At 37.1% G+C, this 17,478-nt stretch overlaps 1 protein-coding gene across 4 annotated transcripts in view; it reads left to right on the forward strand.

Annotated features, from left to right (window-relative positions):
• Positions 1 to 16,255, forward strand: part of LOC107683538 (FERM domain-containing protein 6-like) — a 28,020-nt gene extending 11,765 nt beyond the window's left edge. The window contains exons 1-15 of one of the 4 annotated variants that reach the window (XR_001633731.1): positions 968 to 1,331; positions 8,211 to 8,543; positions 8,962 to 9,052; positions 9,557 to 9,636; positions 9,759 to 9,835; positions 10,378 to 10,564; positions 11,824 to 11,979; positions 12,077 to 12,142; positions 12,259 to 12,327; positions 12,453 to 12,627; positions 12,985 to 13,293; positions 14,017 to 14,139; positions 14,943 to 15,034; positions 15,185 to 15,276; positions 15,407 to 15,429. Coding sequence is in view for 3 of the 4 variants with exons in the window: in XM_016479620.1 (XP_016335106.1) it covers positions 8,445 to 8,543; positions 8,962 to 9,052; positions 9,557 to 9,636; positions 9,759 to 9,835; positions 10,378 to 10,564; positions 11,824 to 11,979; positions 12,077 to 12,142; positions 12,259 to 12,327; positions 12,453 to 12,627; positions 12,985 to 13,293; positions 14,017 to 14,139; positions 14,943 to 15,034; positions 15,407 to 15,733 (1,851 nt within the window). In the remaining variant the exon portion in view is untranslated. Of the gene's footprint in view, positions 1 to 967; positions 1,332 to 8,210; positions 8,544 to 8,961; positions 9,053 to 9,556; positions 9,637 to 9,758; positions 9,836 to 10,377; positions 10,565 to 11,823; positions 11,980 to 12,076; positions 12,143 to 12,258; positions 12,328 to 12,452; positions 12,628 to 12,984; positions 13,294 to 14,016; positions 14,140 to 14,942; positions 15,035 to 15,184; positions 15,277 to 15,406 lie in introns of those variants that run through there. The other 3 variants (XM_016479628.1, XM_016479612.1, XM_016479620.1) reach the window with 3 other exon arrangements.
• Positions 16,256 to 17,478: the final 1,223 nt, after the last annotated feature.

The following is a 17,478-nucleotide window of genomic DNA, read 5'->3' on the forward strand; positions in this document are numbered from 1 at the left end:
AAGTAGACCAATGGACCTTTTTCACATTTCCGGGTTTCTCAGCAGCGGAAGTCGTCATAGTTGGGTAAACTTGTATTTAATGTGAATTTAATAACAATATTGTAAGTTACTAATTATAACACTTTCATTTTACACAGAGCAAAGAACATTTGCATTATCAAAGAACATTTTCATTCAGTCTAGCCAGAGTTCAGGCACTCACAAAAACTCCCATTAAAATCACTGAAGATGTTTACACTGTGAAATGAATATCTTGTAGGCACATCTGCACTTTGTTGTTTCTGATGAGATAATTCGCCAGAGAAAGCAGTCAGTCAGCCAGTGAACAAAACACCTCGTTTCAGCGATGACTCATCTGAACGTCTCTGATTGGCCATTGCATTCATAAGCTCAACAGAATCGTGTGTGATTGGTTGCCATACAAATGCGTCTGTCTCTGGCTCAGCGCCAGCCAGTGAACACAGATTTGAATTTAGCAGCTGATGCTGTGCGCACTGAACGATCTAATCACACCAGTGCGATTGTATCAAATATAAAAAAAATTTATTCGGCTATTTTTTGTCTTTTGGAAGCTGCATTAAAAATCCACTTGGCTCAGAAATCTGAGGGGGCACGTGCACAATTTCTATTACATGCGCAAAAGCGCTCCAGTTCTCAGCAGGCTTCGAATACGAAACTCTACTAGGGCGAGGGCTTGGCTAATGAATATTAATCACGTAACGTGACGTTTGCCTAATACGCATACGTGATTGGCTGCAACGCAAAGGGCGCTAGACTGCTGGCGAATTGGGGAATCCTGCCATGGTGAAGGCTTGGTTCATGAAAATGTATTTAGATACGTGACTGGACGCTCCAGGAGGGTTACCAAGCAACGTCTGGAGGACTTCATTAATATTCATAATATAATCCTTCGCTTTAGTATCAGGATTTGTCGGTTCTCCCTGCATGCTGAGCAGCCGTGGACACTACCAACGTCAGCTGCAGAGGGGTGATCTTTCGTCGACGCTTGGTTGGTTAAATGTAAACACTTCGACCGAAGAAAGATAGCGCAGCCGCTAACGTTACGTTGCTTTTAAAAATTAAGGGAAAGAGGCGCCGTGTAGCAGACGCGTTTCCAGCCGATTCCTTTGGGGTTTGTCACCCCTCCTACACCACGGTTGGGAAATTCCCTCCACATGTATAGTGATTTGTGAGCGGTAGGGAGCCCGATGGGGTTGAGTTCGCAGCTCGGGATTATGTGCTAGACTGGCGAGCGCAGTAGAGGAATAAAAACTAGAGTTATATGGAAGAAGGTTTCTTTGGGAATACGCGGAATTATCGTCACCAAGAAGGTGAGTTTTGTTGTCCTAACTTTAGTATTTCGTCTGCATGGGTGCCAGGGTTTAGAGAGGGTTTAATTTCCTTCCATTTTCCCAAATAACTTATTCTACGTGGCAGCGCTGGCCCGCAGAATCACACACACACACACACACACTCGCGCTTGACCAAAACACAGCAGTGTGTTTGCATTCTGCCTTGCAAATTTACCATGGTAACGATAGTTTCCACCAAGAAGCCAGTTACTACAGTTAATTTTACTATAGTAAAACTGTGGTCACTTGGCATTAGTCACCACTTTCTGAAATGTTTCACAACGAAGTGGCAAGATCCTGAAAGCTTCTTACTTTGTTTCACCATGATATTTTCCACTGATTGTGGTAATTTTGGCGGAAACTACACGGATTTGAGCAGTAGAAACTTACCATGGTAACCATGGTAAGTTTCTACTGCTCAAATCCGTGTTTTAAATCATAAAACTACTTCTAGACCATAATATGGCATTCCCTGGCTATTTTTGGAGTAATGTGTTGGTACTTGGGTTGGTTTATAGCACCCAGTCAGCTCAATGGCCTACATAACCCTGGGGGTTATGTGGGGTTTGTCCAAGTTAAGGTCTGCTGTACTAAGACCCATTGGATGTGTCTCAAAACCTGATGTGCTGCCTACCAAGACAGCGTTTTGGAGCATAGTAGCAGCGCCATATGCATGTTTACTTCCATATGGGGTCTGAGAAATCCAGAGACCCCTTTTAGTATCTCATAAACATTCTTAATAATATAATATTGGGTATTGATATTGAATTTTGTGAGGACTAATTATAAACAAACTTTCATGATTCGTAAAACATGCCTCACAAATCTGCCATGACAATATTATGTAATTTTGAGATTTTGGAGACCTCAAATATTAAACATGAACACTAAATTTGTGTGGTTGGTGTACATTGGTAGAGGTAAGTTTTTTTAGAATATATTTTATTTATTTTTATTATTGTATTTTTTAACAATGTGTTGAAATTGACTCCATAACAATCACTTAGATTTATAGATTAATTTTGAAATTACTACTTAAATTTTTACATGCGCAGCACAGGGACCCCAAATCATCAGGAAGTGATGTCAATCTCGGTGGAACATGCAGGTTAATTGCATCACAACACAACATGAATCTGAAAAGTTTCATTTTTATTCTCCCTCTCTCTCTCGTCTCTTGGATTCAGGAATGTTCACAATTTCCTCCTTTGCGGTCAGGGCGGTTTTAATATTAGCCCAGTGCAACTCTACACCGACCGGTGTTTAAGGGTCTCACATTTATCCTCTCTTGTGTTACAGTGATTTTCTCTAAGCGCTGAAAATCTTTAATGCATAAGTTTGAAGTGTAGGTCTCTGGAAGGGTTTATTCCCTCTTTCTGTTTGTTACCAGCAGGGGGATCGTTTCATTGGCCCCTGGAGAATAACATGTTAAGAGAGAAAATTAATTTTGAGTTTATTAAAAAGAGTTGTTAATCAGTTGTATTTTCTGGCTTTTGTTTTGCTTTTTAGCAACCTCAAATCGGGACTAAATCAATTTATGTGTTCAAACATTGTTCGTAATAAGTTATGTTTATATAATTTTATCGTTTGAATCGCAAGTGTTTTTTTTTTTTTTTTACCCAGTGTAAGATTCCAACCTTCCAGTCGTACGTGTCAAATTGACTTTGTCATTGAAGATTGGTCAGTGTGTTTGCTTTGATGCGGGTTTGCCTGAGTCGATCTGTAGTCACATCCTGTGTGTGTTCTCATGTCGTGCCCTGAAGAATAATGAGGTCTAGTTCTGCTGGGCATAGTGTTAAATTTGCTTTTGTGTTTGTTTGTTGTTGTTTGGTGCCAGGAAGCATTTTCTGCTGTCCTTTTGTTTCCTTTCCTTTTTCTTTTTTTACCCTCAGGATGTTTTCTTTGCTGAGCTGCTCTTCGTTTGTGTGTGTGTGTGTGCATGTTTGTGGGTGTGTTCGTGAAGTCTTATTTGCCTGAAGGCAGCTAGAATAGATGTTCAAAAAAAGATTTCTCCCGAGTGAGTAAAGATTTCTCTGCCATCTCTGGTCTAACCCGCCCCTGTGTTTCTGGAGAAAATGGCTCATCTGATTAATCTAACTTGGAAATGTCTCTTAAAGAATGTTTTATGATTATGTATCTGGACTGTAAACACAAGGTTACAGGTTGAATCTGCATGCTGCCTAATTAATACTTTTGAGAGACATTTAAATCCAGGTATTGCTAGTGCTTTTAGTGTCTCATCAGTGTGACCTTCTCTGATCCTCAAGTGAATAATTTTTCCAAAAAGGTTGTCAAGTCACCTTTATTTATAAAGCTCTTTATACAATACAGATAGTTTCAAAGCAGCTTCACAGTAACAAACAGGAAAAGTAACAGAATCAATGATGCAAACTTTATCAGTTATGAGACAAAGATATTGAACTTCCTTTTGCACCTGCATGAGCATGTTTCATGATCTCACTCCTGAACATGCTGCGTGTTTGAAGAAACCGTATCTCTCATGACATGTTTTTTTGGTATAACTCTTTAATATTTTAAAAGAAAGCTTGCGTTCTGATTAGCCGTCTCGGTGGCAGTGTAGGAGTGGTAGAGATGGATTAGTTTACCGGCTCGCTTGGGTAGGTTAAGCTGACACGGCTATTGTTTGTAGGTTTGTTGTTATTGCGTGTGCAGCGCCCTAGTCCTTTTAATGTGGTTTGTATGTAGTTCTTTGTGTTGCCTTTATTATTTGCCTCTCCAACAGCTGTGTTATAGTGATCCTTGTGTGTTAGTAAGCTGACACGGCTATTGTTTGTAGGTTTGTTGTTATTGCGTGTTATTCCTAGTCCTTTTAATGTGGTTTGTATGTAGTTCTTTGTGTTGCCTTTATTATTTGCCTCTCCAACAGCTGTGTTATAGTGATCCTTGTGTGTTAGTATGTTAAAGTTTGTTGCCTAACAGTTATATTGAATGGACGGAATTACTGTAAAAGATTTTAGTTAATATTGTCTCTATATGAAATTATCTGACTTGATATTATTCATGGTTGCTCTATATAAAATCATCTGACTTGATATTATTCATGGTTGCTCAGAATAACATGTATAAATAATGTTTAATGGTAAAGGCAATTCTTTGGGTTCAGTGTCTTGCTCAGTGGTACTGTTATGATGCCTGTCCAGAGTCAGCCGGTAGCCTTTGTCTTCACAGTCTGGATGCGGAATCGTTAGGTTTTAAATATCGGTAGATTTTTTTAAAATGTTTTTGAAAGAATGATTACTAAAGCTGCATTTATTTGATCCAAAATACTGTAAAAACCACAATACTGTGAAATATTAGAAAAAAAAAAAGAAAAAAAAAAAAGTGATTTTATTCCTGTGATGTCAAAGCTGAAATTTCAGTGTCATGTAATCCTTCAGAAATCATTCTAATATGCTGATTTAATGCTTAAGAAACATTTCTTATTATTATCAATGTTGAAATCAGTTGTGGTGTTTAATATTTCTGTGGAAACTGAGATACATTTTTTTTCTTTTTTTGAATAAAGGTCAAAAGAATATAATTTATTTGAAATAGAAATCTTTTGTAAATATGATAAATGTCTTTGTTACTATTGAACATAATCCTTTCTAAATAAAAGTATTCATTTTCTTCAAAATCTTACCTCAAACGTTTGTAGTGTACATAACAGATATAGATGTTTATGTCATCTGCTTTTTTATCTGACAGATTATTCCCTGTTATAATCATCTAATCATCTACTAAGTCTGTCTTTTATTTTATCTTAAAGTCTTAATTAAAAAGAATCTTAATGCTTCAATGACAAAGTTCAAAGGCAAAAATGACTCTATGATCTAGTAATTATTCAAACAGGTGTGGTTTAAAATGGTTTAACATGAAATTAGGTCATGATATTGGAAATCATATGTTTACTCCATCCCACAGCTCTTCTAGCTCAAACTCATACAGTTTTTTTTAATTTATTTTTTTTTATATATGGTTAATGTCAAAATACAAAGAATATTTTGTCTCTCTCTGGTTCATTTAACTATCTTTTTATTTGCCTTAAATGTAATTTAAAAAAAGAATAACTGCTGGATTTTTGCAAAACATGTTTTCAAAAGATCTGTCCTGATGTTTGCTTCTAAAAACACTACTACCAAGATTATTGTATTGTATATTATTAGTAATAAGCTGTATCATAGCTGGCAGAAAATATAAGTGTATTAAATAACCTCCAGCTGAACTGTTCACACCTTCCTCTTTTTTTTTTTTTTTTATCATTTATTACATTCTTTTATTTTAGACTTTAAACCCTCCTTTGCCAAGGGCTCTTCCGTATCTTTTGTGTAAGGAGAACTTATTTGCTTTCTTCATTGAATTAAGAACTTTATACAATGGATTTAATAACAGGTTTACAGATGTGTTCAGATGATCCGATACCAAACTACTCCTCTAGTTGTGTCTTCTACTGCGGCATAGAGAAATGGTTCAGTGCATGTGAAAAGGGGAATGTGTCTGGGATTACAATCACACTAAATAACTGTGGACCAACAGTGTCTGAGCAAGTCTGGACATGTGAATTCCACCTATCAGTGGCATTTACCTCTCATACTTCCATGTTTGCTTTGTTTTTTACTGGAACTTTCTTAGTTCATTTTCCTTAACTTTGCTGGAAGGTTTTCTGTCTGCATGGGTTTTAGATGTTTCCCTTCAGAGAGGTAAAAGCTCAGTGGATGATGTAAGATGGTTCGTAAAAACTAACCCCAGCACTTCAGCACGTCTTTTAAGATAAGGTAAGATTTGATCCCCGAAGGCAAAACGAGGCGTTAGCAGGATGACATAGATGACAGGCGTAACATAGACCTTAATACTGTAGCAGATTATAACCATCTGTGACTGGGACTTTATATGTGTGTGGGTTGTATTTGTCTCAAAAATTATCCAGGAAGTTTCTCCATCTTTTCAGCAAAGAAATGCCACACATAATGTCATGCATATGTCACACATCGTGACAAATGTGGAATTGTGCAATCCTCTCTTTCTTTCTGTTTTCATCCTGCTCAGCAGTACCAGCTTAAAATGGCTTCAAAATGTAACTTTAATCAGTCACGTCATAGATTATATGATTTTTGGGCTGTTATTGAGCCCCTTTGGCCGGTTTGCCTGCTTTCCTTTTAAATATTAATGTAGGCAATGTTTCTAGAAACCTAAAAGTCAATCCCTTATGAACTCCTAACCATTATATGAAAAGCCAAAATCTACATCATTGTCATCTGATGTATGCATCTGAACGTTACACATCTGTAGTACGTGTAGCAGAGTGTGTGTGTGTGAGAATCAAAGGCCTCTATTGTTGGAATGAGAAGCAGATGTTGGGTGGAATTCTCCTGACTGCTGCACATTTTCCTCTTCTCTCTGTCTCTCGCTTATGCAAAGTCTACTTGCTACTCCATTTTGCATTTTGCCTGACATTTTCCTTAATGTATACGTGCTTAAATTATTTATTTTAATATTACAATGGAACAAGCTTTAATAAAGGCCAGCCAAGTGGACTGAGAAAATGTCATAGCAGCGCATACACAGTTCCACAAACCACAAAGAATATTTTAATATCAGTTAATGGAGCCATATGGCAGTGTACTTGTGGAAAAAATTATGTTTTGAAGAAAATAATTTAAATTAAAGTTTAAAGTACTGTGGTTAACTTAGTTTTGGTAAAACTAAAAACAATTTTAAACTGATTCCAAGATGTTATTTTTTATTTATATTTTTGGCCCATTTTATAGATAGTGAAGCAGCAGAATGTGATGGGAAAGTTACACAGGTCCTAATTAGTGCTTACAAGTTTAAGGTTTGTTGTAATCTACTTACATTTTGAGCTGACATTCAAATTTGCAACTTCAACTTGATCATAGTAAGTATATTTCTGCAAATGTATCTCATGTTAGTTATATGTACAGTGAAGAAAAAGTTGAGTTTGATCAGTGTTGAGCTTAATCAACTGGATGGTACACACTTGTGGTGCATATATATTAGGTTAAAAATAATCTGGAATATTCTTTTAAATTTGAGAGATGAAGTTTGATGTTTATGTGTGTATTGGATATGACATATTTGTTGTCATTTTAGATGGAGTTCGTTCATGATAAGAGATCAAAATGGTAATATTTCACTGTAACTTTCTCGCTTTGTCAGTTCAGCAGTTTCTGTAGGCCTGTACTCATATCACAGATACTGATAGAGGCAGAGAGAGAGTCGGTTAGTGTTTCATGTCTGTGCAAGCAGTTGTTATGTCCCAAAAATATCTAGAATCACAGAGAGAATTTTGAATCGAGATAATTTTGAAACGTGACATAAGTTTTTGTACTTTGACTGTGGTTGGATGAGAGAATTTAAAACGAAGACATGTTACATTCTAGTTTAGCATGTTAGCTAACTAATCTGCAGAAAAGCTAACTTGGCCTGCAGATGAATAATATTCAAATTAATTTTGTTGTAGTGTTTGTCATGTTGTTATGCAGAATGTTTTCAGTATTGATATGGCCTTTTTTTTATTAGTAGAAGCTTTACATTAATCTAACAAATACATTAATTACGTTACATAACAAATGGAAAATGATTTCAACTTGTGTTTGCAGTGTGTTGTGCACCCACCCACAGCTATCCATCACTGTTTTCCTTGTTTTTTAAATTCTGTTCTGTGGACAAGAAATCCAGTGCTGCAGTTCCTGTGTTTCTTACAAAATCCAGTAAATTATAGCTTTCTAATATTTATGTGAAATACTTGGAGAGTTGCCTGTCAGTATGTCCAACAGGAACATTTTGTAGTTGTATTCTTGTTCAATTCATTTATTTCTGTCTTTCTCTCTTTTTCAGAGTCGGGCGGGGGCTGCTGTGTTTGTGTAGTGTGATTGTGTGTTGATCCAGGAGAAACAACTGGTTTGAAACAGTTGTGAGTCAGGTCTGATTGTGTGTGTGTGTGTGTATGTATGTATGTGTTTTTTTTTTATGTGTGTGTGTCTGAGTTATCTGATCCCATCGTGACTGGGAGGCACTCAGGGGTGGAGCTCCAGTGAGGGGCACAAATCTACAGGCTGCAGCCTCTCAAACATGAGCAAACTGACTTTCCACAATAACAAGACGATGCAGGACCGCCGGTGTGTGTGTGTGTTCCTCCCGAATGATGAAACGCTCAATGTAATAGTCAGTGTGAGTACAACTCCATGGGCTCAATGACGCACACCATTGGTGATTGCTTTAAGACCGCACAGCTTCCATGTCATTTAAAAATAAATGGAAAAAATTTAATTGCAATTATCTATTTGCATCATATACAAAGATTGTTGTTTATGGACAACAGGTTCTAAACATGTCATTTTGGGTCCTGCTCGGAAGTTGTGGGCTTGCATTGGAAACATAATCTGTTCACAAATAAATATTTTAAAAATGTAGCTCCGTATATTGCATAATTTCACAGTTTAGTAATAGTTTGAGAAGCAGCTTTTTAGGGCCAACGTTTCAGACAGCAAAATAATATTTAAAAAATTCCATTGATAAGTGAAACCTGTTTCCCATTCCCCATCAATATATCCTTTCTCTCTCTAATACATCTGTTCTTTTCTCTCAGGTTAAGGCTGTGTGTCAGGAGTTGTTGGTGCAGGTCTGTGATCTGCTCAGGTTGAAGGACTGCCACCTGTTCGGCCTCAGTGTTATTCAGAGTAAGGCCAAAAACACTGCAACACACACACATACAAACGGGCTTAAGACAGCTTTATACTTTCTTACACTCTGACTTGTCTATTTAAAACCAACATAACATACTTTACACGGCTCTCTGTACTTGATTCTGATTTGATTTGTCAGTTCTTGTCACTGTGTTATATTACGGGTGCTACACCGTATTGATTATCCCAGGCATCCAGGGTTTTGGTTCTTGTGTATCACTCTGGTGTTTTTATTCTCATGATAAAATAATTTCAACTCATATCAAATTTGTGTGTCTGTTTATTCATTTATTTGGTAAGTAACCATGCAATTATTTGGGAAATATACAGTCTGCTGGTTATTATTGTATTTTCTGTTCTTGACCACCCTGTCAGGGTTTTATATATCGGAAATTACTGACTTTTTCCCATTTTACATTACATATGCTATATACACAAACATTAAAGATCTAAATGCATGTGTGTTTCAGTGTGTTATAATGTGCTTTTTTTTCCTAGACAATGAACACATATACATGGAACTGGGACAGAAACTGTCTAAATATTGTCCAAAAGAGTGGAAACGGGAAGCTAGCAAGGTATCACACACACAGGGTTTTGTTTTCTTGAAATATATATATATATATGTATATGTATATGTGTGTGTGTGTGTGTGTGTTTTTTTTGGTGCACATTTTGACTGAATTCTTGCCAACTGCAGGGAATTGACAAGTTTGGACCTCCGATGATTGTTCACTTCAGAGCACAGTATTATGTTGAAAATGGCAGACTTATCAGGTGAGTCACACGCATGTCTACATTCAAAAGTTTGGGGTCAGTAGGATTAAATGCTTTAAACTTATAAAAAGTGACAGTGAAGACTTTTACATTATTACAAAAAATCTATTTCCAAATGTTTTCTTTTTATTTATCAAAGAATTATGAAAAAATATCACAGATTCCACAAAAATATTACACAGCACAACTGTTTTCAACATTGATAATAATAAGAAATGTGTCTTGAGCACCAAATCACTTTCTGAAGGATCATGTGACACTTAAGACTGAAGTGACTGCTGAAAATTCAGCTTTGCTATCACAGAAATAATTTTGCTATCACATTTTAAAATGTATTACAATTGAAAACATTTTTTATTGTAATAATATTTCACAATATTACTTTTTTTACTGTATTTTTGATCAAATGAATGCAGCCTCCTATGAGACTCCTATCAAAAACACAAAAAAAAGTAATCCTGACCCTAAACCTTTGAACAGTAGTGTATACATACTAAATGTCTATAGAAAAAATGAAAATGTTCTATGTCCGTCTGTTTTAGTGATCGCGTGGCACGGTATTATTACTATTGGCACTTGCGGAAGCAGGTACTGCAGTCTCAGTGCATCCAGAGAGAGGAGGCTTATTTCCTTCTGGCTGCATTTGCGCTGCAGGCTGACCTGGGAAACTTCAAAAGGAACAAACACTTTGGTGCCTATTTCCAGCCGGAAGCATATTTTCCCTCTTGGGTATGTCTGCACAGCACCCCATTAAACTGCTTCCTGATAAATCATTATGCTGATCAAGCCTGTTAAATGTGCATATGCTCTGACTGCCCTCTGTGTGTGGTTTATGGGCCACACTGTGCTGTCCCCGAATTTAACAGAGCCTGTTGTAAAAAGACGCTTTATTCATCATCATGTAGCGGATTGAGGTTAAAAATAGTCAAAAGCTTTTAAAGAGAATCTAGGGTGCATTAGCTTTAGGCTTGCTGAGCTGTGCTATCATCTGGATACACATGGTGTGAGACACTGCTTTACTGCAGGACGGTGCAGTCAGAGATAGACTGTGCTGTTGAACTCTTGAGAGATTAGGGACAGCCCTGACAGCACTGTGATGATGATTTTTGTGTTTTTATGAATGTTAAGTGTTCAGGGACATCACCATAGCCACGGTTGACAACTAGGATTATATCTGCTGAATGTCAGTCTTATTTTTTAGCAGTTTTAGTTGCTTGAGTAAAAAATCAAAACAAATCAGCAGTGGTTTAACATTAACATTTTGCCACATCTGCCAATGGGTGAACTGAGAAAATGTACCATAAAACTGTACTTTTCTAAAAGTAAAGTAAAGTGACTGCCATTCAAAAGATTTATGTTTTTTTAAATAAGTCTAAAATACAGAAAGGAATGTAATCTTGTGTAGTCTTATTACGATTTAAAAATTGTTTTCTTTTTTAATATACTTCAAAATATAATTAATTTCTATGGTGGCAAAGCTGAATTTTCATCCACCATTACTCCAGTCTTCAGTGTCACTTGATCCTTCAGAAATTATTCTAATATGCTGATTTATTATCAATGTAGGAAACAGTTGTGCTGCTTAATTTTTTTGGAACCTGTGATACGTTTTTTTCAGGATTCGTTGATGGAAAAAAAAAAAGTTAAAAAGAACAGCATTTATTCAAAATAGAAATATTTTCTAACAATATAAGTCTTTACTCTCACTGTTTATCAGTTTAACACATCCTTGCTGAATAAAAGTATAAATTTCTTAAAAAAAAAAAAAAACGTACCCCAAACTTTTGAACGGTAGTGTATATTGTTACATAAGGTTTCTATTTTAAATAAATGCTGTTCTTTTTAACTTTTTATTTATTTTGAAATGCAGTCTCTATAAAATTATTTAAAAAAAATCTGTATGCAGTAATTAAGAATAACTGGAAAATCATGTAAATTTATCAGTCAAAAGGTGTGCTTTATTATTATTCTGGTTCTAACTTTTCCAGGTAATTGCGAAGAGAGGATGTGACTATATTCTCCGTCATATTCCAAACATGCACAAAGAGCAGTTTGCTCTTACGGCATCAGAGGCCCAGCTGAAATACATAAAGGAAGCTGCACTATTGGATGACGTGACTGTTCATTATTACCGCCTTTACAAGGTCAGAGAAGAACTATTGACTCTGTGCGTGTGTGTTTGTGTGTGTGTGTGCGTGCGCATACAAGCTGATTTTTCAACATAATGTGATTCCCCCCCAGGATAAGAAAGAGCTGGAGGCTTCTTTAACTCTGGGACTGACCTTGCGTGGGATTCAGATTTTTCAGGTATGCTGTTTGTACACTTACTGAATGAGGTTATACAACAAATTGTATAAAATCCAGCTCTTTCAGATAATACATTGTGCATTTCTATGTATGATGGTTACATAAATTTTTTTCAGAATGTGGGAACTGTCAAGCAACTCTTGTATGATTTTCCCTGGACCAACGTGGGGAAACTAGTGTTTGTGGTCAGTGTTACAGTGATTTATTAGTATGATTTAAAGGTGACGTGTATAATTCTGTGCCATTAGGGTCACAGTGTTTATTTACACTTTTTATTGGAATCAACCTTTGACTCATTTCCTGTCCACAGGGGAAGAGGTTTGAGATTCTTCCTGATGGTTTGCCTTCAGCCAGGAAGCTCATCTACAATACAGGCTGTCCTCTGCGCTCACGACACCTCCTACAGCTGCTGAGCAACAGCCACCGATTGTATATGAACCTACAGCCTGTGCTGAAACAGGTTCGACGACTGGAGGAAAATGAAGGTATCTTGAGAATATGCATGACAGATTTGCTGGAATGGTAACATTTCTTAAGCTAATAATTGAAAGTTAAATGAAATCTGTGATATACAGATAAATCAAGCTAGGTGATAAAATTAACAAATAAAAAATGAATGGCATATACACTTTAAATCATACACTGTTAACTGACTTTACAAACATGGACACATTAGAATATGATAAAAGCCATACTCAGCAGAATGAAATTTATTTTATTATAATTTATTTTATTTTATTATAATTTTTTTTAAATTTGTGTTGTCATGGAAGTGTTATTGTTTTGTTTTACAAAGGACCTAGAGCGTATGGTTGACATTATTAAACTATGTGTGTTCTCAGAAAAGAAGCAGTACAGGGAGTCATATATCAGTGATGCTCTGGAGGCGGACATGGATCATTTGGAGCAGCGTTCGCGTGCCAGCGGCAGCAGTGCAGGCAGCACGTCACGACCCAATCCCTTTTCACGACACTCCACCACGAGTCATGGCAGCTCCCGTACATCCGGCATCGACACTGACAGTTTCCGAACACCTACGAACACACCCCACCGACCGCTGAGAACACACTCATCTTCCAACACCAGTCATGCCAGTACACACACGTCTGGCATCGAGAGCAGCAGCAAGGAGCACTGCCTGGATGAGGACGGTAGGAGACACACACACAGATGAATATGAGACTTCTCTGATAGCCAATTAATTGTACCTCACAGGCTCATTACATTAGTAATAACAGTATCAATAATAAATGCTGTATGATTAAATGGGTGCACTGATCAAATCTCATCAGGGTTTCTGCGGGCCTTAAAAAGCCTTAGATTTAGTTGTATTAAATCTAAGGCCATAAAAAGTCTTAAATGGCTTTGTGTGCTGCGGTTACCGGGGAAACCGTTATATTTCTGCAGTTCTGAATGCTCCACCTGCTGGTAGAGAGTGGATGTGCATTTCCAACAAGGCCATCTGCTGTTTTTGTTGAGACCAAAGCAAAAATCCACCCATATTTTTACGCAGCAAACACATAAATGTGAACCAGTGGCTCGACAAGAAGCTAATGCCAATGCATTATAGAAATCTAAACAATTAAGACACTAAGATATAGTTATATGTTATTAAATTAATATAATAATTGATTGATAATAATTGTTTAAATTAATATAATTGATACTTTTGACTTTTGAATCCCTTTTCTTATAAATGGTTTAAAGGGTGAAATGTGAAAAGCTGAAATTTTATTTGTGTAGGTCTTAAAAAAGGACTTAAAGTCTTTTTTTTTTTAATTCTGCAGATACCCTGCTCATTCATACTATTCATAGGACTGAAGCAGTAGCAGTTTCAGTGCTCAGAATTTCTGTGTGTTTATGTGTTTCTTCAGAGATTGAGATGTTGGTTGATGATCCGAGAAGTTGTGAAGATCTTCACGATTTAGATCTCAACCAGGAGCTGTGTATTCATATCACAGAGGACATGCTGTCAGCACAGAACAACGGATGCTCCGGTATATACAAGCATAGATTATATTATATTATTTAGAAATCTTTTTTTCCAGCTAGGAAGCATTAAATTCATCAATAGTGACAGTAAAGACATTTATAATGTTGCTTAAGTAGCACAACTGTTTTCAACATTGATAATAAGAAATGTTTCTTGAGCACCAAATCAGCGTATTAGAATGATTTCTGAAGGCTTGGGTGTATCAACCACGCCTGTTGCTGACAGGTGGATAAATTCAAGCTGTGTCATCTCTGGAGGCAGACATTAGCTGTAGATTAACCTTTTAGTGCCACCTTTCCAAGTCAGTTTGTCAGTCAAATTCTTGCTGTCCTACAGCTGCCCAGGGTGAATGAAGGACTTTGTTAATTGATGATTTGCTCTTTCAAAACTGTGGTATTGAACAGGGTTTAGTAAGAACATTTTGAAATGATAATTTTTCAGGCCTGGAAAAGTCATTGGAGATTGCTAAATGTCCAAAAGCCATAGCAATTTATGCTCCACTCTAAAACATTTCATTGACTAGAAATTGGTCTTTTTGATTTTATATACTGGATTTTTAAGAATCCAGTTCCAGTGATAATAGATGGCTGGAAAAGTCATGGAGGAGTCATGAAAATAATCTTAGGAAGTCACTACTTAAAAAGTACGAGTATCCTGTCGTTTTAATGGACAAGTACCTGAAAGCGGTGGAGTTTGAATCGACAACTAAATTTACTGTACACCCTAGCCTGACCCTAGTGACCTTCAAATGTCTGATGGGAGAAAATGATTAAGAATGCATGTTTTGTATATGTTTGTGCATTTCAGGGTTAGTGGTGAAGGAAGTCAGTTCTTCCACATCCAGCTCATCAGAGACCGTAGTGAGAATGAGGGGTCAGAGCATCGAATGTCTTCCCCAGGTGCACCTATACACACACACGTTTACACACAACACGTTACAGCTGTTAAATGACACCGTCTCAGCCGCTGAAGTTAAACCAAGGACATCCACTCTGCATTTTGAGCTGCATCATTCTTCTGTTGAGTAATCATGTAATCTCTTTTAACAGTGCTGGTAACTCCACTTCCTCTTAACAGTATTTGTTTAGGGCAGCCTTACCCTACACCCAACAGCATTGTCGTTTCTCATCTGTCAATTCATGTGAGTGTACAGCTAACCGCTCTTGAGATTTTAGGGTTAGTTGAGAGTTAGTGTAGTCTGTGATTTCTGTTTTAATGCGGCTTGTTAGTTTCCTTTGTGCTGACATGTTTCATTGTCTTTGTTTTATTAGATGGCGATGGGCAGGAAGGGCCAGAGCTCCACAGACCGGCACAGCCAATCACTTGATGATGTTCGTCTGTTCCAGAGGAACTGTCAGGAGTGGGCGGAGCTTTGCCAGGACACCGCACATAGCTATACGTTCGGCTGCGAGCCAGACCTCGGGGACACGGTCGGCTGTGGATACCAGGGACTTGCAGATCAGTGCGCTGGCATCCGGAATAACCAACACGCATTTCCCATCAAGAGAACCAGCAAGTATTTTTCTCTGGATCCGGACAGAGAAGATCTGACCACAGAACACTTGACCACAGAAGCAGAACCAGAGTTTGTGGTGTAAGGCAGAGAGAATTAAAAAGAGCCCCAGAACAAATTAAAAGGATAGTAAACGGAAAAACAGAAATTCTGTTATTTACTAACTGTCACGTTGTTACAAACCCAGCTTGCTTTCTTCTGTGGAACACAAAACAATTATGATGACTGTGCTGGTTGCACTTTTCCATGCTGGTACAATAAAAAAGGATGGAAAAAAGTGCCATAAAAGTAATTTTCTGTGCTATAGACCTTAGTCAGGGTAGTGACATTTTATTTTGACAGGAATGAAAATGAGGTTGCAAGGGATAAAAGGTACAGTATGTTCAATGGACTGTACTCTTATTTAATAACATCCAAAAGGACTTTTAAAAGACAAAAACTTTTGAAAGTTGTGAGATATAAAATTACATGTGATCTAGGATATTTATACAGTGTTCCACTGTGAAAGTCTAACACTTACAGCCTCGTTTTCATCCATGTCTACCCAAAAAGTAAATTCAGTCATCATTTACACATGCTAATATTTTTCCAAACTTGTATGCATTTTTTTCCCTTCTGCTGATCACAAAAGAGGATATTTTAAAGAATGTTGATAACCAAACAGTTTTGGTTCCCATTGATTTCCATTGCATTTTTTGTCCATATAATGGAAGGCAATGGCAACCAAAACTGTTTAGTTGCCAACATTCTTCAAAATATCTTCTTTTGTGTTCCACAGAAGAAAGCCATACAGGTTTGAAATTACATGAGGGTGAGTAAATGATGATAAAATGTTTACTTTTGGGTGAACTATCAATTTAAGTTCAATATGTTATCTACCCTGACTAAGGTTTGTATTTCAAATCTTCTAAAGCCACATAATAGCTTTTATGGATGAATGGTGCTACTTTTATGTTGCTTTTTGTCTTTTTTTTTTTTACAGGTTTGACAGCCCTGGTTACCATTTCATTTCATTTTATGGAAAAGAGCAGTGCTAAACATCTCCTTTTGTGTCCCACAGAAAATAAATTACACAGAATTGTAATGACATTACGCTGAGTAAATGACACAATTTTTAATTTCTTAGGTGAACTATCCCTTTAAGGTCATTTAGTACATGTGTGCATGTGTATCCAAAACTAGGAAGAGAATCTGCAATATCCTAATGCCAAAATACTAAAATCTAGAAAAATCTGCCTTACCAAAGTATCCAAAAGATTGCGTGTCTGTGTGTGTGTGTGTGTGTGTGTGTGTGTGTGTGTGTGCTGCCCTAAATAAACCCTCAGTGCCGTGAATTCACTATGCAGGTTCTCAGAACATAAAACTAAAGTTTCTGCACTCCTGTTTACTTCCACCCTCGTCTCCAAGGAAACGCCCCAGTCTTGTCTCCAAGAATAACACTAAACCTAATGAGCTTTTTGGGATTGTGGTAACTGAATCATGTGAGCATCATAATCAGAGGGCCCAGTGCCGGGTGTGCCGCCCCGCAGGATGAATGACCGATGGGATTTCAGGCCGCCAAGGCTCTTGATTTAGAGACATTTGCACACAGCCGATACTTTGCTGATCAAGGGGGGGAAAAATCAGTCTTCCATGGACTTTCCTTTAGAGTTTCCCATTTTCTTTATTCATATGATAACTTTGTTTATTTGTCAAACTGGAAGTTATTTTGTTTATGTTGTTTTATAAAAAATGACTGCTGTGTGTGTGTGTTTTAATGGTGTGTTGCCTGTCAGTATTAAGCTGTTAATGGGAGACAGTATTAGAAACCTTATGTAAAGGTTGCAACAT

Source organism: Sinocyclocheilus anshuiensis, unplaced genomic scaffold, assembly GCF_001515605.1.
Source record: "Sinocyclocheilus anshuiensis isolate Anshui unplaced genomic scaffold, SAMN03320099.WGS_v1.1 scaffold413, whole genome shotgun sequence".
NCBI lineage: Eukaryota > Metazoa > Chordata > Actinopteri > Cypriniformes > Cyprinidae > Sinocyclocheilus > Sinocyclocheilus anshuiensis.